We start from the raw sequence: 24,545 nt of genomic DNA, 5'->3' as shown, positions 1-24,545 counted from the left end.
CACACTATTTTTTTTAAACATAACAATACCACATTTTATTTTTTACAAGGCCTTCATACACATTTTATTCATTTATTTTATTGCACAAAAATATGTTTATGCTGAAATTTTATTGGAATATAGGAAAAGCTGATATAACTTTTGACATCCATAGTGTAACTTTATCAGAATATAGTACCAGAATCTGCATCCCTATGTTCATCCCACCATTATTCACAATAGCCAAGATGTGGAAGCAACCTAAGTGTCCATCAGTAGATGAGTCAATAAAGAAGATGTGGTGCATATATACAATGAAATATGACTCAGCCGTTAAAGAAAAGAAAGTAATCTTTCCATCTGCTGCAGCATGGATGGACCTGCAGGGTATTGTGCTGAGTGACAGAGGTCAGACAGAGAAAGACAAATGCCATATGATTTCACTTACATATGGAATTAAGAAAACAAAATCAATGCACAAGCAGACACAGAAACAGACTCACAGATGCAGAGAACATTTTGACAGTTGCCAGAGGGGGGGGAGGGTTGGGGGTGGGTGAAAAGATCGAAGGGTCAAGAAATATAGATTGGTGTCTACGGAATAGTCATGGGGATGTACAGCATAGGGAATGCAGTCACTAATATTGTAATAACTGTGTACGTTGTCAGGTGGGTGTAGATTTATTAGGGTATTCCCTTTGCAAGTTATATCAATGTCTAATCACTGGAACTAATATAATATTGTACATCAACTGTAATTGGAAGATAAAAAAATTATTTTAGAAAAAGGATATAGGACCAGAGACTTAAAGATCCACCTGAACCACAGAGGGCCTAATTTGGAGACCAAGTCCTCCTCTGCTCAGTGCTAATTTCCTACTTGGCTCTCAGCACCTAAACTTCTCCTCATGGCGTAACTAGGGAACAGGTATCTGCATAGTTGTGCTGACCTGGCCAGATACTGTATTTTCATGTCCCTCTGGTAAAAGATGTGCTTCACGTGAGCACGCAATATGGCTGTGTGGGAGTCTTTACTGTATCTTTCGCATTGTGACAGACTGTGCAGAAGCTGGTGACATTTTCATTGACTGCAAAGATTTAGATTGCCTGTCACTGCTCTCTTGTTCTCATTTGGTCCTACTCAGACCCCAGGGAAATTCTGATGATGGTTTTTTATTTATTCTTCTTTATTGATTTTAGAGGGAGAAGAAGGGAGAGGAAGAAAGAGATGGAAACATTGATGAGAGAGAACATCGATTGGCCGCCTCCTGCATGCCCCCCACTGGGGATTGGGCCCCACAACCTGGGCATATGCTCTGACCAGGAATCATACCGGTGACCTCTTGGTGCCTGGTTTGATGCTCAACCACTGAGCCACACTGGCTGGGCATAATTCTGCCAATTCTTACTAAGAAGTTACTGGATGTCTGGCAGGGTAGGAGACCCCAGCCTTATCCCACAAGGCCAACTATTAGACAGGTCTTCATGAATGGAAACGGGGAGATGTTGGTCAAAGGGCACAAACTTCCAGTTATGAGATGAATAAGTTTTGGGGAGTTAATGTACAGCATGGTGATTATAGTTAACAATACCATATTATATACTTGGAAGTTGCTGAGAGAGTAGGTGTTAAATGTTCTAACCACAAAGAAGGAATAGTAATTATGTGAGGTGTTGGAGGTGTTAGCTAACAATATGGTGGTAATAATTTTGCAATATATAAGTGTTTCAAATCAACATGTTGTACACCTTAAATACACATAATGTTATATGTCAATTATGTCTCCATAATGCTGAAAAAAATTAAGTTAACAAAATAAACTTAGGTAGGTTAACAAGAACTAAAGGAAAAATAAATCACTTAATCTCAAAAGTGTTAGATAATGAAAGGTTAGGGCTTGGATTGTCAAATTGGGGCATGTGTGTGCTTCAAGTCTGTACAGCATAGGTTGCTGAGGGGTATTCATGTCTCGGGATAACTAGTACATTTTCTTGAAGCATCAAATTTCCTGAAAGATTTCTTTAGGAAAAAAGTTCTAAATTTCTGTACTTTTTTGGTCACAGATTAAGGCAAGCAGAAATAATAAAATTTGATTTTTTTTTTTATATAACAGGTACTGTTTAAGTATTTTGTAAATGTTAACTCATAGCAACTTTATGAAACAGTTGATTTAATTCGGTTCAATTTTTCCAACATGATAGAGATTTTGCAACAGCTGTAACTGTTTACCACAGAGACAAGAAGGAAAATTGGGGGTTCATTTTTCTTGGTAGTTATTTAAAGCCTCATTCGTACATGAAACAAACAAGAATAAATTATGAAGACAATGCAAAAGTTTAAAAAAAGAATTTAAGATAAGTCAAAGTTTTCATAATATTCCTGGCTTTAGCCATGACCAGTCTGGCTCAGTGGTTAGAGTGTTGGCCCACGGACCAAAGGGCTATAGGTTTGATTTCCTGGTCAAGAGCACATGTCTGGGTTGCAGGTTTGATCCCTGGCCCTGGTCAAGGTTGTGCAGGAGGCAACCAATTGATGTATCTCTCTCACGTCAATGTTTCGCTTTCTTGCTTTCTTTCCCTTCCACTCTATCTAAAAATTAATGGAAAAATATCCTTGGGTGAGGATTAACAAAAAAATTATATACATAAAATTATATACATATATAATTATATATATTATATATATAAAACTATATATATCTGGCTTGGGGCTGGCTGCTTTGGCATAGGTCCTCAGGATGTAAATTCAAGTTTACTCTTCTACAGAAACATTTGGAGAGCACGTGTTTAAAGTTTAATGTTTTACTCTAATGAGAGGCTGTGCCATAGTAAAATCTTTAGGAATAAGAATTATAAAATAATAATAAAGTGAAAAGTTTCAGGCTGATATTTTGGGGACAGTGGCTTCATGGCACCCCTTGGAATCATTACCCAGAAGTGGCTGGTGATTTGGGGAATCACAGATCCCTGGAGAACTTGGAAGGAGCCTGAGTGGGGTGCTGGGAGGAGGGGAACTCTGAGGAGTGGGTGAAACCAGAAGCAATATCTTTTTGTCTTTAGAACCCTCAGGAGAATGGTATTACAAATATAAAGTTTTACAGCTTTGTTCCTGCAGAGCTGCCTATAAATATACATTCTGTATTCCCACTGGCTTTTATTTTAATCAGGATGCTTTATCTTTCTGATTGCCCTTAAATGGATTGTGATTACTAACACTGGAGGTTTAAATTGCTCATAAGGTAGTGATCTGAACCAAATGTGGTATATCCATACAATGGAATATTATTTGGCCATAAAAAGAAATGATATTTTAATACATGTTACAATTTGGATGGACCTAGAAATATTATACTAAGCCTGGCTGGTGTGGCTCAGCGGTTGAGTATCGATCCATGCACCGAGAGGTCACCGGTTTGATTCCTGGTCAGGGCACATGCCCAGGTTGTCAGCCAGATCCCTAGTGGGGGGCATGCAGGAGGCAGTCAATCAATGTTCTCTCTCATTGATGTTTCTATCTCTCTCTCCCTCTCCCTCCCTCTCTCTCTCAAATCAATAGAGAAAAAAAAATTATACGAAGTGAAAGAAGTTAGACACAAAAGGCCACGTATTGTATGATTCCATTTGTATGAAATGTCCAAAATAGAAAAACTATAGAGAAATAAAAGTAGATAATGGTTGCTAGTGACTGGGGGAGAGGAATAATTGGGAAGTGATTGCTAGTGAGCATGGGTTTTTTTTTGAAGCAATCAACATATTCTAAAATTAGGTAGTGGTTATGGTCATGCAATTTTTGTGAATATATTAAAAACCACTGATTTAAAATGGTAACCTTTATGGTATGTAAATTATAACTCAATAACAATTAGTGATCTATGAACAAATAGTCATACACAAAAGAAAAAGAAGTCTGCCCTTTTTCAAAAATATGTTTTTGTTGAATTTTTTTAGAGAGAGAGAGAAAGGGAGAGAGATAGAAACATCAATGTGAGAGAGAAACATTGATTGGCTGCCTCCTGCACGCCCCCTACTGGGGATTGAGCCTGCAACCCAGGCATGTGCCCTTACCGGGTATCAAATCAGGACCTCTCAGTCCAGTGAGCCACACCAGCCTGTCAGGCGAAGTCTGACCTTTTAAAGAAAGCTTTAGCAAATGCTTCTGTAATAGGAACAATCTCCTCCTCTCCCCCCACTCTCCCAATTTTTGCTTGTGGCCTTGCTTCTTTCCATATTGTTTCAAATCCACGCCCATGTGTGAAGAAGGAGCTTTGCCCTAAGCCTACTTCAAGTGATTGATTAGTCCCTAAATTCTAGGCAAGAGTAAGGAATTTGGCAATGGAAAATTCACTCCTCTTGGTGAGTCCAACATTCTTTGGCAGAGAAAAGTGACATCGGGTCCACCATTGATATGAGGAGATGGAGGGTGAGGGGAGTGCTCACCTTTCCGCAGTAAAAAATATCTTCTCTCTTCACCTTTCCTTCTGCCATCTTCTCTCTGATGGCCTCCCCCACTTCGTGCTCATTCTCGTAGACGTAGGCCCCATCAATATGCCGGTACCCCGTGTCAATGGCTATCTTCACTGATGCCTTACAGGTCCCCTCGGAGGTCTAAAATAACAAGAGGGTTGAGGTTTGGAAGAAAAAGAATGAGTCTTACCTTCAGTTTAATCATTTAAATTTTTCTCTTTTATTGATTTGAGAGAGAGAGGAAGTGAAAGGGAGAGAGAGAGAGAGAAACATTGGTGAGAGAGAACACTGACTGGCCACCTCCTGCACGCCCCCCACCCGGGATCAGGACCACAAGCTGGGCATGTGGCCTGGCCGGGAATCGAACTGGCAACCTCTTGGTGCATGGGCTGCTGCTCAACCACTGAGCCACACCAGCCAGACAGTTTAATCATTATTAATCAGGACACTTCGCTGTATATTGTTTTAGAGTGAAAATGGCAAATTCCTAATTCCATGCTGTTGTGATTGGAAGATGGTATCTGGAGGCTGGAGAAACTGACCCTCCAGGGAGTATCCCACCCTCAGTGGGAGACTCCTTCCCTCTCAGCTCTGTCCTCAGCTTTGTGGCTTCAGAAATGTGGCTTGATCAGTTTTACCGGTGACAAGAGATTTCATGGTATTCTGTAGGAAGGCATATGTTCATTCACAAAGGTTCAATTATAAATCAAAGGTTTGGGGGAATAAAATGAGATATATCCACAGAATGGAATCCTACCCAATAATAAAAAGGAATGAACTATTGATATACACAGCAACATGGAAAAATACTAAAAAAGTATACTGAAGAAAAAAAAAACAGACAAAAAAAGAACACTTTATGATTCCATTTATATAAAATGCTAGAAAATGAAAACCGATCTGTAGTGATAGACGCAGATCAGTGATTGCCTGGAGTGAGGGCTGTGGACATGGCATTGCATGGGATCACAAAGGAACACGAGGAAACTTGGCAGTGATGGATATGTTCACCATCTTGATTGTGGTGATGGCTTCGTGGGTGTATAGATGTGTCAAACACATCTGATTGTATACTTGAAATATGTGCAGTTTTTTTATATGTCAATTATACCTCAATAAAGCTGGGGGGGTGTTGAAGGGCATGCTAGATTTTTCAAGATACATTTTTATCTAATTTGGGAGCCAAAAATGTGTTCATTTTATTAATCTGCTTGAAGCATAAGAAGGAGAATATCCATCCTCTGCTCTGAACATTGACGGGGGGGTAGGGCGGGGGGGAAGGACTGACAAATTCATAACACTTGAGTTATAAGTTATGCATTTTTCAGATTACACATACATTACTGTTCTTCAGTTATGGTAACACCTTAGTTTTACTGAGGTAACATTGGTTAATAACATTATATAAATTTCAGGTGAACAACCTGAATTTGAATTTGGTATCTGTATACGCTATTGTGTGTTCACCACCGAAAGTCTAGTTTCTTTTTCTTATATATTTGACACCCTTTACCCAAATTTTAGGATTTTTGTTCTATTTGTGTGGAAAATGCCATTGATATTTTGATAGGGATTGCATTGAATCTATAGATTGCTTCGGGCAGTATGGACATTTTAATAATGTTAATTCTTCCTATCCATGAATATGGTATATGCTTCTGTTTATTTGTATCTTCTTTGGTTTGTTTCTTCGGTGTCTTATAATTTTCTGAGTACAGATCTTTTACCTCCTTGGTTAAATTTATTCCTAGGTATTTTATTTTTTTGAAGCAAATGGAAATGGGATTTATTTATTTATTTATTATTTTTTAAATCCTCACCCGAGGACATTTTTCCATTTTTTGTTCAGATAGAGTGGGAGGGAGAGAGGTAAAGAGAAACATCGACGTGAAAGGGACACATCGAGTGGTTGCCACCCTCACGACCCAACCAGGGCTGGGGACTGCAACCAAGGTACATGCCCTTAGTGGGAACCGAACCCAGGTCTCTCTGGACCAAATGCTGACGCTCTAACCACTGAGAAAAACCGGCCAGGGCAGATTGTTTTTTTGTTTTTTTTTTAGTTTCCCTTATTGATAGTTCATTATTGGTGTATAAAAATGCAACTGATTTATTTTGTATCCTGCTATTTGACTGAATTCAGTTATCAGTACCAGTAGTTTTTGATGGAATTTTTAGGGTTCTCAATATACAGTATTATTTCATCTGCAAAAAATGACAGCTTAGCAGGGTGGATCCACAGGGAATGGGAGGGTGGGAAAGTGGATATCCCCAGGCTGATGCCATGGGAGTGGGGGCAGTGCCAGTCAGGCTGGTGGGGAAAAAATGGCTTTGCCCCAGAGCCTTATGACTTAGTCTCTGCTGGTGTGTCTCTGACACCCCCTGAGTCTGAACAACTTCTTGGAGAGCCTTATAAGAAAAACTACAGCAGGCCAGGCTGCCTGCAGCTAACTAATCCCTTCACAGGGCAGGAGCTTGGCAGGGCTGGGCCGCACAGAGTCGGGACTGTGGGGCTAGTGCCACTCTCCAGGCTGATGCCTTACAGAGGAGAGCGCTCAACCAAGGACAGATGGCATCTGTGAGCAGCATGGGAGAGGGGCTCAGCACAGGGACAATGGTGGCTGTCCCTCTAGCACTCCTTGAAGCCATATAACCCAATATCTCCCTGTGTGACTCCAGTTTGCTCTGAGTTGCCATCCCTCCCATGGAGCCCAGGGTGAGTACTTGTGAATTTTGTGTGTTGGCCCTTTAAGAGGGTGCCTGGGTTTCTGGTAGCCTCCTGGCTGCCCTTGGCAAATGAATTCCTCAAGGATTTTTACAGGCAGATGATATATGGGCCTCTTTTTCCAGCTCTGGTGCTCCTGGCTTAGGAGCCCTGTGGGGGGCTGAGAGCCTTTGCTCCTCGGGACCCTTTGCAGTTAAGATATTCCTCTGCATACTCAACACCCACACATTAGTGCGGGGCCAGCAATTTCCACATCTCCATTCTTCCTACCGGTCTCCAGGTGGCTTCTTCGGTATGTCCTCAGTTATCAAAGTTCTGTTCAGCTAGCCTTCAGTTGGTTATGCAGGTTGATTGTTCTATAACTTAGTTGTAATTCCAGTTTGGTTCTGGGAGGAGGTGAGTGTAATTTCCACGTACTCTGCTACTATCTTTGAATTCCCCATAGTATTCTTTTATAATCACTGAATTTCTGTGGTATCTGTAATAACTTCTCTTTCATCTCTGATTTTATTAGACTCTTATGTCTTTTTTCCTCAGTGATTCTCACTAAAGTTTTATCATTTGAAAGAACCAATAGAAAGTTTATTTTCTATTGTCTTTTTATTCTCCAGTTCATTTATTTCTGCTCTGATTTTTATTATGTTCATCCTTCTAATAACTTTGGGCTTCATTTATACTTTTTCTAGTTTCCTAAGGTGTGATGTTAGATTGTTCATTTGAGATTTTTCTTGTTTCTTGAGGTTGCTCTGTGTTGCTATAAAGTTCTCTTTTGGTACCCCTTTGGCTGCATCCCAAAGATTTTTTTTTTAATACATTTTTTTAAACTTTTTTTTTTTAATCCTCACTCAAGGACATGTTTCCATTGAGCCAGACCAGGAATTGAACCCACAACCTGGGTATGTACCCTGACTGGGAATCAAACCCACCACCTTTCAGTGAACTGGGATGATGCTCCAACCAACTGAGTGACATTGGCCAGGGCAGTATGTTGTATTTTTATTTTCATTTGTCTTTATGCATTGTTTGATTTTTTCTTTGATTTTTTATTGACCCATTACTTGTTGATAGCATGTTGTTTAACCTTCACATATTTGTAATTTTCCAGCTTTCTTCTTGTAGTTGATTCTAGTTTCATATTATTGTGGTTGAAAAAGATGCTGATATTTTAATTTTCTTAAATTCACTGAGACTCTTTTGTGTCCCAACATATTGTCTATCCTTGAGAATGTTCCAAGTGCAATTGAGAAGAATGTGTATTCTGTCACTTTGAGGTGGAAAGTTCTATAAATGTATATTAAGTCCACCTGATCTAATGTTTCTTTGTTTTGTTTATCTTTACCTGAGGATATTTTTCCATTGATATTTTAGATGGAGTAGAAGGGAGGGAGGGAGAGAAAGAGAGAAACATCAATGTGAAAGAGGCACATCAATTGGCTGCCTCCCACACAACCCTGACCCGGCTGGGGATTGAATGTGAAACTTAGGCACATGCCCTTGACTGGGAATTGAACCTGCGACCCTTTGATCTGTGAGATGATGCTCTAACCACTGAGAAAAACTGGCCAGGGCCATCTGATCTAATGTTGATTTAAGGCTTATTATTATTATTATTATTATTATTATTTTGTTCACTTTCTATCTAGATGATCTATTCATTGAGTAAGTGGGTATTATAATCTACTATTATTTATGGTGTAACTATTCATTTCTCCCTTTAGGTCTGTTAATAAGTACTTTTGATATTTTGGTGCTCCTAGGTTGAGTGCATATATATTATTAAATGAATGTATTTTTGATGGATCGTTCCCTATATTATTATAAAATGTCCATTTTTGTCTCTTGTTATTTTTTTGTCTTGACATCTGTTTTGTCTGATATGAGTATAGCTGTGTTCACTTTTCTCTGGGTACCATTTTCTTGTCTTTCCCCACTTCCCTTTGAGCTTGTTTGTCTTTGGAGCTGAGATGGGTCTCCTGTAGTTGGGTCTTGTTTTCTAATCTATTCACTTACTAAACTGGTAAATTAAGTCCATCTACACTTAGGGTGATTATTGATTTATGATGAGGACTTACCACTGCCATTATATATTTTATTTTCTGATTGCTCTGTATCGCCAGTGTTTCTTTTCTTTTGTGTTTCTGTGTGCTATTTTAGTTTGATGGTTTTCTACAATGTTTCCTTTTATTATTATTTTTTTCCCTCTTATTTTATGTTTTGTATCTCAGCTCTACATTTTTATTTTGTGGTTACCATGAGGTTTGTATATATTGTCTCATAGATAAAACAGTCCCTTTTCTTCTAATAGCATCTCATCTTCATTTGCCTATATAAGTTACAGCCTTTTACTCCTCTTCTTTCATGTTTTGTTCTCACAAATTATCTCTTTTTGTGTTGTGTGTTCATTACTCAATTGCAGTAATTATATTTTTAATGCTTTCCCCTTTAACCTTTATAACTGTTTGACACCCTTTTAAATACAGTTGCAATTTTCTTCTTCTCTCTGTCCATCTGTCACCTTACTCACAGTTTTGTGTACCTTTGTCTTCTCATTTCAGGTACAAGCACTCATTTTCAACATTTCTTATGGTAAATTCCCCCAGCTTTTGTTTTTCTGGGTCAGCCTTCATTTCTCCTTCATTTCTAAAGGATAACTGTGCTGGAAATATTACTCTTGGCTGGTGATTTCTCTCTTTCTCAATATTTTGAATCATCATTCCACTCTCTCCTGAATTATATGGTTTTTGCTGAGAAATCTAATGATATTCTGATGGGATTTCTTTTGTAGGTTATTGTCTTTTTCTTCCTGATTACCTTGAAATTCTTTCTTTATTACTAACTTTTGACAGTTTTAACATAATGTTTCTTGGAGAAAGTCTTTTGACTTGAGATAATTAGGTGTTCCGTTAACTTCTTCTACTTGAATTTCCAGTTCCTTTCCTAGATTTGGGGAGTTCTCATCAATAATTCTTTTGAATAGGCTCTCTGTTCTTTTATCCCTCTTTTCACCTTCTGGGATACCCATTATCGTTAGGTTGCCCTTTCTAATGAAGTCAGATAGTTCTTGTAGAGTTCTTTCATTAGAAGAAAAAAAAATCTGAGTTTTCTCTACTCTTCCAGCTGAATCATTTCTAGATTTCTATCTTCAACCTCAGTAATTCTCTCTTCCATATAGTCTGCTCTATTTCTAATGCTTTTTTCCTAATGCATTCTTTATCTCATTTACTGAGTTCTTCAGCTCCAGAATTTCTATTTGATTGTTTTTTTAGTTTTAATTTATTTGATAAATTAATTCTCTGTTCATTAATTTTATTCCTGAGTTCATTGAACTGCCTTTCTGAGTTTTCTAGTATATCCTTGAGTTTCTTCATGACTGCTATTTTGAGAAAATTCTCTTCTATGACTTCTATGAGTTTGGTTTTTGTGTAATTATTCTTTTCTTCCTGTGTTACCCTGTTACCTTGATTGTTCATGGTACTTGACAGTCTGTTCCTTTGCTGGGGCATTTGAAGTAGTGAAACCTTTCTTACTTTAGGTACTGTTTTGATTTCAACAATTCAGCAGGTTGATAAAGTTCTTTGTAAATTTGTTTCATTTAACAGTAGATGGTGCTATAGTACAAGCTTTGTTTTCTCTTACCTGCTTTACCTGTCCCTTGAGGTAGGGGTGTCATCACTATGGTCATGGGAGTTGCAACGTGGGTGATGGGGTGGTGAGTGTTACTGCTGTGTTTTGGTCATCTGAGTATTGGGGCATCCCTACTGTGGTGTGAGGATGTGGTGTGTGAGAGGAGAGCTTTGTTCGTGAGCCCAGTGCACTGTTACCTGGTTCCCTTCCTGGCTGGTGCCACTGTGCTATAGCTGGGAGACCAGAGACACGTCTCTGCTTCTGCTACCAGGCTCCACTGCAGTACGTGGGGAGGGAGCAGGTTCTCAGGTGCCAGTGCTGTGTCTACCCCTCTTACTCTCCATTAGGCCATAGTGTGGGGGCTGCACCCCAGCTCTTCCACTATTAGCTGGGGCCACGGTGGCTGTGGAATCACATCTGTCCCTGTTTTTTTCTTCACCCTGTGTCCCCTGTCTGTTCCAGTACACGCTCCTTCTGGTGTACCAATGTGTGGATCTCTCAAGCTTGCTAGTATGTTAAACAGAGTAACCTTTGTCGTATTATAGACGTCTGATTAGCTGTAGATTTAACGGGACGCACACAGGGGTCTATACACTTCACCATGATGCTTTGTGATGACATTTTAAATTTGTAAGAGTGTATCTCAACAAACAGATGGCCAATAGACATATGAAAGGATGCTCAATGTTACTAATCATTAGGGAACTGCAAATAGAAACCACAATGAGATATCAACTCACACCTGTCAGAATGGCTATCATCAAGAAATCAACAAACAACAAGTGTTGGCAAAGATGTGGAGTGAAGGGAACTCTCATACATTGTTGGTGAGATTGCAAATTGGTGCAGCCACTATGGAAAACAAGATGGAGATTCCTCAAAATAATAATAGAACTACCTCATAACCCAGCAATTCCATGTCTGGGTATTTATCAGAAGAAATTCAAAACATTAATTCAAAAAGATAAATGTATTTCCATGTTCATTGGAGCATTATTTACAGTAGCCAAGATATGGAATCAACTTAAGTGTCCATCTATAGACAACTGGATGAAGAAGATTAAGGACATATATATAATGGAATATTACTCGGGCATTAAAAAAAAAAAAAAAAGAATGAGCCCTGGCTGGTTTGGCTCAGCAGTTAGAGTGTTGGCCTGCGGTCCAGAGAGACCTGGGTTCGGTTCCCACTAAGGGCATGTACCTCAGTTGCAGGTTGTCCCCAACCCTGGTTGGTCATGCGGGTGGCAACCACTCGATGTGTCCCTTTCACGTCGATGTTTCTCTCTCTCTCTCCCACTCTATCTGAACAAAAAATGGAAAAATGTCCTTGGGTGAGGATAAAAAAAAAGAATGAAATTTTACCATTTGCAACAGCATGAATGGATCTAAAGGGTATAATGCTAAGTGAAATAAGTCAGACAGAGAAACACAAATACCATATGATTTCACTTATATGTGGAATCTAAAGAACAAAATAAATGAAAAAAACAAAACAGAAACAGACTCAGAGATACAGAGAACAAACTGATGGTTGCCAGATGGGAGGGGGTTTGGGGGTGAAAAAGTGAAGGATTAATAAGTACAAATTGGCTGTTATAAAATAATCACAGGAGTGTAAAATACTGATTAGAGAATATAGTCAATAATATAATAACTATGTATGGTGCCAGGTGGGTACTAGACTTATTGGGGCGACCACTTCATAAATTATATAAATGTCTAATCACTATGCTGTACACTTAAAACTAATACAATATTGGATGTCAACTGTAATTGGAAAAAAAAGTTGTCTCATTTAGTTACATTTTTTCTTAATGAGAAATATAAGCCTTGATGGAGAATTCCATGAAGGTAAATACTTATTCTCATGAAGTAGAATTTTCAAATCACATTTTAGGTTACGTGGATAAAAAGAGTTAACGTTTAATCCTTTTCATTGATTTTTATTGATCTCACATTAAGATGATCACTTTGACCTCGTCACAAATGTTGAGAAGTGCTTGTGCTTGCTTCTAGTTTTTCAGTGTTCTAACCAAATGTTCGACAGAGCATATCAGAGCTGTGAATTCTGACCCACAGCTATTGATTGGTTGTGAAATGAGTGAGACAAGCAATCTCTTGTATTTCTGGTGGCTGTAGCATCCTGGGCTGGGAATGCAGAGCCTCTGCAGCATAGATTGTATTTTCTCCCTATTTTTGTGGAAAATTAGCACTATTGAGAAAATAAATCATATGAAAATGAACAATCCGCCTGCACAGATGGTATCAGACAGTAGGATTCATAGTAACACACATCAAATAGTTGGGGAAAGAAATACACCTTCTAGAACTTCTCTGATTAATTGACTACACAGTTAATAGGGCATGAACAGAAACTGAGGCCAAGATAACCCCAGACTGTAAAATGAGATGATATGGATGACAGCAAGTGTGACAATGACACACAATGTGAAGAGGAGGCATGGAGTAGAATCCAGATGTTTACAGAGGAAAAATAAGAATACTACTTTCATTCCCAGTATTAATGTAAGAAATAAAGTAAAATATGAGATCATAAGTGTACTCAGAAATATCACTGAGAATTTGTGGATTGAAATTGATGATTTAGGTACAGAACTAAAGTAGATTTAATTCAAAGGGAAGAAGTTAAAAAATGCATATTAAAGTATATGCTTGTATTTTCAAAGATTAACCCAAAAAAAGGAAGCACGGGGGAGAGCATGTAGATTAAAGACATTGAGATGGGGGTGAGGGGGAGACAGTGGGACAGTGGTCAAAGATAGTGGTGGAGTAAGTGGGTGTTAAACTCACCTCCTCCCAGGGCCAAACTGGAATTACAACTAAAATATTGAGTAATCAATTGAAGACTAGCTGAAGAAAAGTCTTATAAACAAGGATTTACAGAAGAAACCGCATGGACACTGGTAGGAAGGGCGGAGACACAAAAAGGGCTGGCTGGCCCTGTTCTCATGGGCAGTGGTTCAGACTCTGGAGGGATAGCTCAGCTGCACAGGTTTCCCCTGAGAAGCATGGGCTCTCAACACAAGCCAGGCTCCCCAACCCAGAGCACCAGAGTGGGGAAGATGCACCCTCATAGCATCTGGCTGTGAAAATGAGCAGGGATTCTGTCCACCAGGGAGAGATGGGAGTTGGCTAGAGACACGGGTGTCTTCTTAAAGGGACAACACACAATATCTTGTTTGGTCTGACAGATGGAGGGTGTAGTGGACCCAAGTCATGTGAGAAGAGACAGGTTTGTGGCTCTGGAGAGAGAGCTGAAGGGATAGCCAACAGGAACCCTTTGCCAAGTCACTCTCCCACAATGCAGACACCATGTTTCTTGGGTAGAGCTCTCCCCTCCATACGGCATCAACCTGCTGTCACCCACCCTGTGAAGCTTTCACCCTGCTGAGGAATCAGCAGCCTGGGCAGGGGTGTAGAGGTCTGGGCAGATTCAGGGGGTGTCAATGACTGAGTTGTATGGCTTTGGGGCAGGGGCCTTTCCCCCACTTTTCCCATGAACCTGACTGGTGCCTCATCATCATGGGAGTTCTGTTAGCCCCACTTTCTGGGATCATGGAGGCCCAATTCTTAGGACTCATGAAGGATCCACTCTGCTGAGGTTTGAGCAGAATCAAGGACTGACTGATTTGTATGTCTCTGGGGTAGGGGCCAGTACCCTCTCCTTTTCCCGGGCTTGCCTGGCACCTCACAGGAGATCTACTAATCCCATCTACACAAGAGATTCACTAACCCCATCCTCCTGACTCCCAGTAGCCCTGTCCTGATGAGATTGGACTTCGGGGAAGAATCTGGGACAGGCTGAGTTGTGTGGTTCAAGGACAGAGGCAATTTCCCCTTGCATGCCTGAGCAGTACAGAGCCCTCTCTTCACATGGCCAAATCTTAGTCTGTTTGAGACTAATAAACTATGCTGGCCTTATCCTGATGGCACCCTGAGACCCCACCCTACAACAAACGTGTTCAAGCATCCAGCAGGTAGCAGCTATTCTTGGTATACCCTGCAGCAGAGACAGCCACAAATTGTGGATTACTTTGTAGCTTCAAACAGGTTCCCCTGGGCCACAGGTCTCCTAGGACACATCATAATTAAAATGTAAAGGTGAAAGTCACAGGCAGCATCTGACATTAGCTTGCACCAAAGCCCATCCCAAGAGACCCCAGAACTAACACACCCATTGGCCAGCTTCAGACAACATCAGAGCAGGATCCATTTAGCCTCTTCTATGCCCCCCCTCCCCCCCCACTGCGGGATATCCAATGGGAGATCTCTGTAGGCACTAGAACCTGCTGAGGCAAATCCTGCTTTGTGTGGTCAGCACCTGCACAGCAGCTCATATACTGTGGTCAGGGTTGATCCTCACAGTCAGCCAGCCTAAGAGTCAACTCTTTGCATAAATGGGCCAATAGCAATCAAAATTCAATTACACCAGGAGGGTCCATGTAAACCACACAAGGGACATTCTTGGAGCACCATCTCAGGTGATCAAAGAGACTGTGCTTGGTGCACAGACACCTACTACATAACTCCATCCTACCGAGACTGGGAACCATAGCAGATCTACCTAATACATAGAAACAAACACAAAGAAGCAGCCAAAATGAGGAGACAAAGAAACATACCCCAAATGAAAGAACAGGAGAAATCTTCAGAAAAAGAGCTAAATAAAATGGAGACATGCAATTTATTAGCTATAGAGTTCAATAACAACAACAACAACAAATAGGTTGTAAAGATGGTCAAGGAACTTAGAGAGAACTACAGTGGCATTAATAAAGATCTAGAAACCATAAAAAAGAACCAGTCAATAATGAAAAATACAATATCTGAAATGAAGAATACACCAGAAGGAATAAACAGTAGGTTGGATGAAGCAGAGGGTAGAATCAGTGACTTGGAAGACAGGGTAGCACAAAATACCCAATAAGAGTAGCAAAATGAACAAAAAAAAATTAAATAATGAAGTTATACCCAGTTAGTGTGGCTCAGTGGTTGAGAGTTGACCCATGCACCAAGAAGTCACCAGTTCAATTCCTGGTCAGGGCACATGCCAAGGTTGTGGGCCCAATCCGCAGTGCAGGGGCATGGAAGAGGCAGTCAGTTAATGTTCTCTCTCATTGATGTTTCCATCTCTCTCTCCCTTTCCCTTCCTCTGTCTCTAAAAATCAATTTAAAAATTTTTAAATTTATAAAATAATGAAGAGATCTCTTATCCTCTGAGATGGCATGGAAGGACCTGGTGAGTAGTATGCTAAGCAAAACAAGCCAAGCAGAGAAAGACAAATATCACATGATCTCACTTATTTGTGGAATATAATGAACTAAACAAACTGCTGAACAAAATTAACCCAGAGACATAGAGGTGGGGTAAAGCCTGATAAGCCTCAGAGAAGGGGGCATTTGGGGGGGGGGGGGGGAGATAAACCACAGAACATGTTCACTGTTGACCAGTGAACATGGACAACAAAGCTGAGGATGGGGCAGGAGGGGAGAGGAGGAGGGTGCCAATGGCGGAAAAATGAAAAACATCTGTAACAAAAACAAATTAATAAAAAATTAAAAAACAACAACAAATAATAAAGATAGCTTGAGGGACATTTGGGACAATATGAAGTATAATAACATCTACATCATAGGGGTACCAGAAGGAGAAGAGAGGGAGCAAAAGATTGAGAACATTGTTGAAGAAATAATGACTGAAGACTTCCGGTCAAGAAAGCGGCATAGGTAAATGTGGTATCGCATCCTCCCACAACCACATCAGAGTTACAACTAAACTACAGAACAAACATCATTCAGAACCGCCTGAAATCAAGCTGAATGGAAGTCCTACAACTACGGAATTAAAGAAGCAGCCGCATCAAGACTGGTAGGAGGGGTAGAGGCAGAGGGGCTGGTCCCATACCCACGTGTGGCGGATAAAAATCAGGAGAATACCTCAGCTGAGAAGGTCCTCCTTGAGGACTGAGGGGTTCCCGTCCCACACCAGGTGCCCAGCTCAGGGTTCCAGTGCCAGGAAGAGAATCCCGATCACTTCTAGCTGGAAAAACCAGTGGGAACTGAGGCTCAGGGAGGCTAAGGCATCTTGAGCCCCAGGCAGCTCCTCTTAAAGGGCTGTGCATGGACTTATTGGACTCACTCCCTCTAAGCTTGGAGGGGAGGCAGCTCGAGGGGTGCCAGAGGCATACAGGGAAGAACTGAGCTGTTTGGCATTGGAGCGAGGGCTGGAGAGGGGGCTTTCTCGGAGACAAACGTGCTGTCAGAGGCCTTTGTTCCTTTGGTGAGCCCTTCCCTGGGGCAGCAAACACCCACTATATCTGGGACTCCATCAACCTGGCTCATACAGGTTGCCCCACCCTGGTGATTCCCTGAGGCCCTGCCCCACCCAACATTTAGGCCCACCCAAGCTGTTGCCAGTTGGTTAACTATAGGAGTGGCTTGTCTTGGATCCTGTTTCAGGTTTTTCTAAATTCTTTCAAACAAGCAGCATCTGTTCTCAGCTAGCCCCATACCTCTCGTTAAGCAATACACAGAAACAAACACAGAGAGGCAGTCAAAATGAGGAGACAAAGAAACAGGTCCCAAATGAAAGAACAGAACAAAACCCCAGGAAAAGAACTAAGCAAAATGGAGATAAGCAACCTAACAGGTGCTGAGTTCAAAACATTGCTTATAAGGATGCTCAGTGGACTTAGTGAGAACCTCAGTGAACTTAGTGAGGGCCTCAAGAGCATAAAAAAGGACCAGTCAGAAATGAAGGAGGCACTAACTGAAATAAAGAATAATTTACACAGCTTCAATAGTAGAGCAGGTAAAGCCAAGATGCAAACCATTGATTTGGAATATAAGGGAGCAAAAAACACCCAATCAAACAGCAAAAAGAAAAAATAATACAAAAAAATGAGGAGAGTGTAAGAAGCCTCTGGGACAACTTCAAGCATGACAACATTCGCATCTTGGGGGTGCCAGAAGGAGAAGAGAAAGAACAAGAAATTGAAAACCTATTTGAAACAATGGCAGAAAACTTTCCTAACTTGGTGAAGGAAACAGACATACAAGTCCAGGAAGCACAGAGAGTCCCAAACAAGATGAACCCCAAGAGGCCCACACCAAGACACATCATCATCAGAATGCAAAAGGTTCAAGACAAAGAGAGAATCTTAAAAGCAGCAAGAGAAAAGCATTTAGTTACTTACAAGGGAGTTCCCATAAGACTGTCAGCTGATTTCTCAAAAGAAACTTTGCAGGCCGGAAGGGGGTGGCAAGAACTATTCAGAGAGATGAAAAGCAAGAACCTACAACCAAGATTACTCTATCCTGCAAAGCTGTCATTTAGAATCGATGGCCATATAAAGAGTTTCCCAGACAAGGAAAAGCTAAAGGAGTTCATTACCACCAAACCATTATTATATGAAATGTTGAAGGGTCTTCTTAAAGAAAATGATAAAAAATATGAACAAACAAAATGGCAATGAATATATATCTATCGACAATGGAATCTACAAACAAAATGAACAGGCAGATCAGAAACATTCTCATAGATACAGAGAACATTTTGTTGGTTGCCAGATGGGAGTGGGTTTGGGGGAATGGGTGAAAAAGGTGAAGAGATTAAGAAGTACAAATTGGTTGCTTGACTGACAAACCTCAAAGAGAAGGGGGGTTGGGGAGTGGGAAGAAATAAACCAAAGAACTTAAATGTATCTATGCATAACCAATGGACACAGACAACAGTGTGGGAAAAGGTGGGAGGGGGACGGGAGTGGGGAGGAGGGGGTCAATGGGGGGAAAATGAGGAACATCTGTAATATATTCAACAATAAAGATAAGAAAAAATTAAAAAAAAAAAAGAAAGAAATAATGACTGAAAACTTTCCTAACCTGGTAAAGGAAAAAGACACACAAGTTCAGAATGCACAGAGAGTCCCAAGAGGCACACATCAAGACACATCGTAATTAAAATGCAAATGTTAAAGACAAAGAGAAAATCTTAAAAGCAGCAAGAGAAAGACAATTACCAACAAGGGCGTTGCCATTAGACTGTCAGCTGATTTCTCAACAGAAACATTTTAGGCCAGAAGGGATTGGCATGAAATATTCAAAGTGATGAAAAGCAGGGACCTACAACCAAGACTACTTTACCAGCAAGGCTTTTATTTAAAATTAAAAGAGCAATAAAGAGCTTCCCAGACAAGAAAGACTAAAGGAGTTTGTTACCATCAAACCAATATTACAAGAAATGTTAAAGGGTCTTCTTTAAGAAGAAGAAAAAGCCAAAGAAAAAACAACAACAGAGGAATATGATTAAAAGAATAAAATAGCAATAAATATGTACTTACTAATAATCACTTAATTGTAAATGTCTTAAATGTTCCAGTCAAAAGACATATGGTATCTGGATGGATAAGAAAACAAGACCCATATATATACTGCCTATAAGAGACCCACCTCAGAACAAAAAATACATACAGACTAAAAGTAAAAGGGTGGAAAACATATTTCATGCAAATGGAAATGAAAAAAGAGCCGGGGTAGCAATACTTATATCTGACAATGTCAACTTTGAAACCAAGGCTATATAGTAAGAGACAAAGAAGAACACTATATTATGAGAAAAGGATTAATCCAACAAGAAGATGTTACCCTTGTACACATTTATGCACCCAACATAGAAGCAATTAAGTATAGAAAGCAAATCTTGATGGACATAAAGGGAGAGATCAATTATAATACAGTCACAGTAGAGGATTTTAACACCACACTGACATCACTGCATAGATCTTCCAGACAGAAAATCAACAACGAATAAGCAGCCTTACGTGACACACTAGATCATAAGGATTTAATTGATATCCTCAGAGCATTTCACCCCAAAGCTGCAGAATATACATTTTTTTTCAAGTGTACATGTAACATTTTGTAGGAAAGATCACGTTAGGATATAAAACAAGTCTTAATAAATTTAAAAATATTGAAGTCATATCAAGTATTTTCTCTGACCATCATGGTATTAAACTAGAAATTAATCACAAGAAAAAAATTTGAAAAAGACATGGAGACTAAATGACATGTTACTAAACGAATAATGGGTTAACTACAAGATCAAGGAAGAAATCAAAAGATACCTTGAAACAAATGAAAATGAGAAGACAACAACCTGAAGCCTATGGAACACAGCGAAAGCAGTCCTAGGAGGGAAATTCATAGCATTACAGACCTATGTCAAGAAACAAGAAACATCTGAAAAAACAATCAAACTCTACACTTACAGGAAATAGAAAAAGAACAACAAAGCCCATAGTGAGTAGAAGAAAATAAATAATAAAGTTCAGAGCAGAAATAAACAAAACAGACTCTAAAATAAGTACAAAAAAATCAATGAAACCAAGAGATGGTTCTTTGAAAAGGTAAACAAGATTGATGGACCTTTAATCAGACTCATTCTAGGAAAAAAAGAAAACAGAGAGAACTCAAATAAATAAATTCAGAAATGAAAGAGGAGATGTAACAACACCAAAGCAATACAAAGGATTGTAAATAAATTTTATGAACAAGTATATGCCAAATTGGATAATCTGGGCAAAATGGATAAATTCCTAGAAACATACAATCTTCTAAAACTGAATCAGGAAGAATCAGATCATCTGAATAGACATACTACAACTAGTGAAATTGAAACAGTAATCAAAAACCCCCAACAAAAAAAATGTCCTGGACAGGATGGCTTTATAGGTGAATTTTACCAAATATTGAAAGAACTAACAGCTATCTTTCTCAGGCTGTTCTAAAACATTCAAGAGGAGTGAAGACTCCCGAACTCATGCAAGGCCAACATTACCTAATTCCAAAATCAGATAAAGATACTACAAAGAAAGAAAATTATAGGCCAATGTCCTGATGAACAAAGATGCTCAAATCCTAAACAAAATATTAGCAAACCAGATACAGCAATGCATTAAAAAGATTATACACTATGATAAAGTGGGATTTATTTCAGGGATGCAATGTTGGTTCAATATCTGCAAGTCAATAAATGTGATACACCACATAAACAAAATGAAGTATAAAAATCACATGATCATATAAATAGATGCAGAAAAAGCATTTGATAAAATCCAGCACCCATTTATGATAAAAGCTCTCAGCAAAGTGGGAAAAGAAGGAACATACCTCATCATAATCAATGCCATTATATGACAAACCCATAGCCAACATCATACTCAATAGGCAAAAACTATAAGCATTCTCCTTAAGAATGGGAACAACACAGGAATGTCCACTTTCACCATTTTTTGTTTTTTTATCCTCACCCGAGGACATTTTTCCATTTTTTGTTCAGATAGAGCGGGAGGGAGAGAGAGGAAGAGAGAGAGAGAGAGAGAGAGAGAGAGAGAGAGAGAGAGAGAGAAACATCAATGTGAAGGGACACATCGAATGGCTCCCACCCGCACGACCAACCAGGGCTGGGAACAAACTGCAACCGAGGTACGTGCCCTTAGCGGGAACCAAACCCGGGTCTCTCTGTACCGCAGGCCGACGCTCCAACCGCTGAGCCAAACCGGCCAGGGCCACTTTCACCATTCTTATTCCACACAGTACTGCAAGTCTTAGCCAGTAAGTTGTGGGTTTGATCACTAGTCAGGGTACATGCAGGAGGCAAGCAATTGATGCCCCGCTCTCATGGCAATGTTTCTCTCTCTCTCTCTGTCCCTCTTCCTCTCTTTCTTTCTAAAATCAATAAATATATCCTTAGGTGAGAATAAAAAAATAAAATAAAAATGGAACTGCCTTATGAACTAGTGATTCCACTTCTGGGAATATATCTAAAGAAACCTGAAACACTTATTTGAAAGAATATATTCCCCACTATGTGCCTGTTAGTCTGAAGTAATACGAGGATGGTGCTTTATTTAATAAAGATTATGGCACAGAAGCAAGTTATAGTAGTTAAGGTCTTTAATTATTCAGCCATCATTAAAGAGCCTTTTCTAAAAGCTGAATATGTGGTATACTCTTTACTTTTTAAAAATATTCTCCCTGCCCTGGCCAGGGTGGCTCAGTTGCTTGAGTATTATCCTGTGCACTGAAAGGTCGCTGGTTGAATTCCTGCTCAGGGCACAAACCCAGGTTGTGGGTTCAGTCCCTGGTCAGGGCACATACTGGAGGCAACCGATTGATGTTTTTCTGACATCCATGTTTTGTTCTCTCTCTCCCTTCCTCTCTCTCTAAAATCAATAAAAACATATATTTTAAAATAAATATTCTCCCTTAGATGGCAGAAACAGCAATGAGGTAAAAGACAAACTTTCATAATTTTTATTTTTTATTGATTTTCTTTTTCAGAGAGAGAGAGAAAGGGAGAGAAACAGAAACATTGATGTGAGAGAAACATCAATCGGCTGCCTCCTGCACGCCCCCTACTGGGGATCGAGCCTGCAACCCAGACATGTGTCCTGACCGGTAATCGAACCAGGACCTCTCAGTCCATGGGATGGTGCTCAATCCACTGAGCCATACCACTGGGCCAAGATAATTCTATAGCCTGGCTGGTGTCGCTCAGTGGATTGAGCATCAACCCTTGGACTGAGAGGTTTGATTCCTGGTCAGGGCGCATGCCCAGGTTGTAGGCTCGATCCCCAGTAGGGGGTGTGCAGGAGGCAGCTGATAGGTGTTTCTCACATCAATGATTCTGTCTCTCTCCCTTCCTCTCTCTCTAAAAAAATCAATAAAAACATTAAAAAATAAAATAAAATAAAAAAGGCAGCAGATCCAGTGGCCACCAGGGGTAGAATGTAGTGCCTGTCATAGTGTACCCCCTTTCCTCCGCTGTCAGAAGTCTTGGCTGCTGGCTACTCACATCTGGTTCCCTCTGTGGACGACACAGGATATAAAAGCTGCCCTCCCCTAGACTCAGCACAGCTCCGCAGCACCTCCGCCCTCCAGGACTCCCTGTGGATTGGTGAGCACCTGCATCACAGCTCAACTGTCCCCACTGCACAGACCCTGCCAGGTCTGGCTCCTGGTGTCATCTCTCATAAGCCTCCCGACTGCCAGTCTCCTTCTCAGAGGCTGTTCCCAGATTTCCCAATTGAAGACACTTGGGTAGAGAAGGGTTTCTTAAACAGGCGACAAAAACTACTAATGATACATTAAAAGAGTGCTAAAGGTGACCACGTTAAAACTGAGAATCACTGCTCATCAAGAGATGCCATTAAAAGAGTAAAAGATAAACGGGAAGAGATATTTGCACATAGATATAACTGACAGAGACCTCGTATTCATACAGTTTTAAAATCCACCATATCGAGAACACAAGGGAAATCCAATAAGGAAAAATGCATGGAAGACACAGGCACTTTGCAAAAGATATCCAAATGTCTAATACAAATATGAAAAATTAATCTCATCTAGAGTGTAAGGGGAGTGCAAATTAAAACCACAATGATGGGTAATTTCACAAGTACCAGGTTTGCGTAACTTTAAAAAAACATTGAGTGTTGGTGAGAATATGGAGCGAGGGAAGCTCTCACACCTTGTCAGAGGGAGCATGAATTATATTACTACTTTGGAAATGATCTATGTTGATATTATCTACTAAAAGATACTGATGCTCGGTGGCTTAGCAGTTCCACTCCTAAGTATATCTCTTAGAAGAACTCACGCACATGTATAATACATACGTGAGACCCTTTGCAGCAATAATGTCTGTAAAGCCCCAAACTGGAAAGCAGTATAAATGCCTCCCAACAGTAAAATTGATGCCAATAAGTCTTATAGCTAAATATTATACAGCAATAAATGTGGTCAGAGACATGATGAATAACATGGGTGAATCTTCTAGCATATTTAGAAAAAGAGGCAAGACAATAATAATAATAATAATAATAATAATGCATTCAGTATGCTTCCATTCATAGAAAGTCCAAAAACTGTCAAAATTAAAATATGTTGTCAGAAATGCATATTAAAGTTGTGCAACCCTTAGAAAAGGGCATGAGAATAATCGCCATAAAAGTTCTATGAGTGATTACCTTTTGAGAAAGAGAGTTTTGGATTAGGTAGGGCGCACAGAGGGCTTCTGGGTTTGGCATGTTCTAATTTTGAATCTGGGTGGTGATTACACAGATGCTAATTTTAAAAGTATTTCTTTGTCTCTAAGTACATTATATTTCAAAATTTTAAATGTTAAAAGTAAAGGCAGTAGATGAAAATATAAGGAGTAAATTTCAAAACCTTAGATCCAAAGAATGTAGTATCATTGGCCTGAAACTTCACTTTCTGGTCTTGAATATACGACTCTCCACAGTCTCCTTTGCCTGGATTCAGTTGGTTGCCAAGCTTTGCGGAGTTTCCTCGAATGATTTGTAGCCTTCAGCCAAGTTACTTCTTTCCTAGGCTCCAGCCACATGATTTGCCTCATAGCCAGCAACCAAGTTCAAGTCATTATTTTCTGCCTGATTTATTACAGAAGCCCTCTCACTTGACCTCTATGTATTCCGTCTCTTCTCATTTTAATTTATTTCAACTCAGGCAGGTTCATATTTTTAAAATATCAACGTACATTTTTCTCCCTGAAACTATTTCCTGACCCTGTACCCCCACCCCCGAACCACATTTTGCAGCCTGGTGGGCAGCCTTCATCGCTTCCGGAGAGAAACGATGCAACAACATGCAGAGGTCAGTGTCCGGCGTTTGGTTTCTAAAGGCCAAGCCTCCCATGCGGGAGTGG

The 24,545-nt window shown here is 40.0% G+C and overlaps 1 protein-coding gene across 2 annotated transcripts in view; it reads right to left on the bottom strand.

Annotated features, from left to right (window-relative positions):
- The window catches only part of AKR1D1 (aldo-keto reductase family 1 member D1), a 63,212-nt gene that overhangs the window by 30,312 nt on the left and 8,355 nt on the right, over positions 1–24,545 (bottom strand). For both annotated transcript variants that reach the window (XM_036247161.1, XM_036247162.1), the window contains exon 2: positions 4,417–4,584. In XM_036247161.1, coding sequence (XP_036103054.1) covers positions 4,417–4,584 — 168 coding nt within the window. The remainder of the gene's footprint in view (positions 1–4,416; positions 4,585–24,545) is intronic.

This window comes from Molossus molossus, unplaced genomic scaffold, assembly GCF_014108415.1.
Source record: "Molossus molossus isolate mMolMol1 unplaced genomic scaffold, mMolMol1.p scaffold_m16_p_7, whole genome shotgun sequence".
In the NCBI taxonomy this organism is placed as follows: domain Eukaryota; kingdom Metazoa; phylum Chordata; class Mammalia; order Chiroptera; family Molossidae; genus Molossus; species Molossus molossus.
This window is presented reverse-complemented; position numbering and strand designations above follow the sequence as displayed.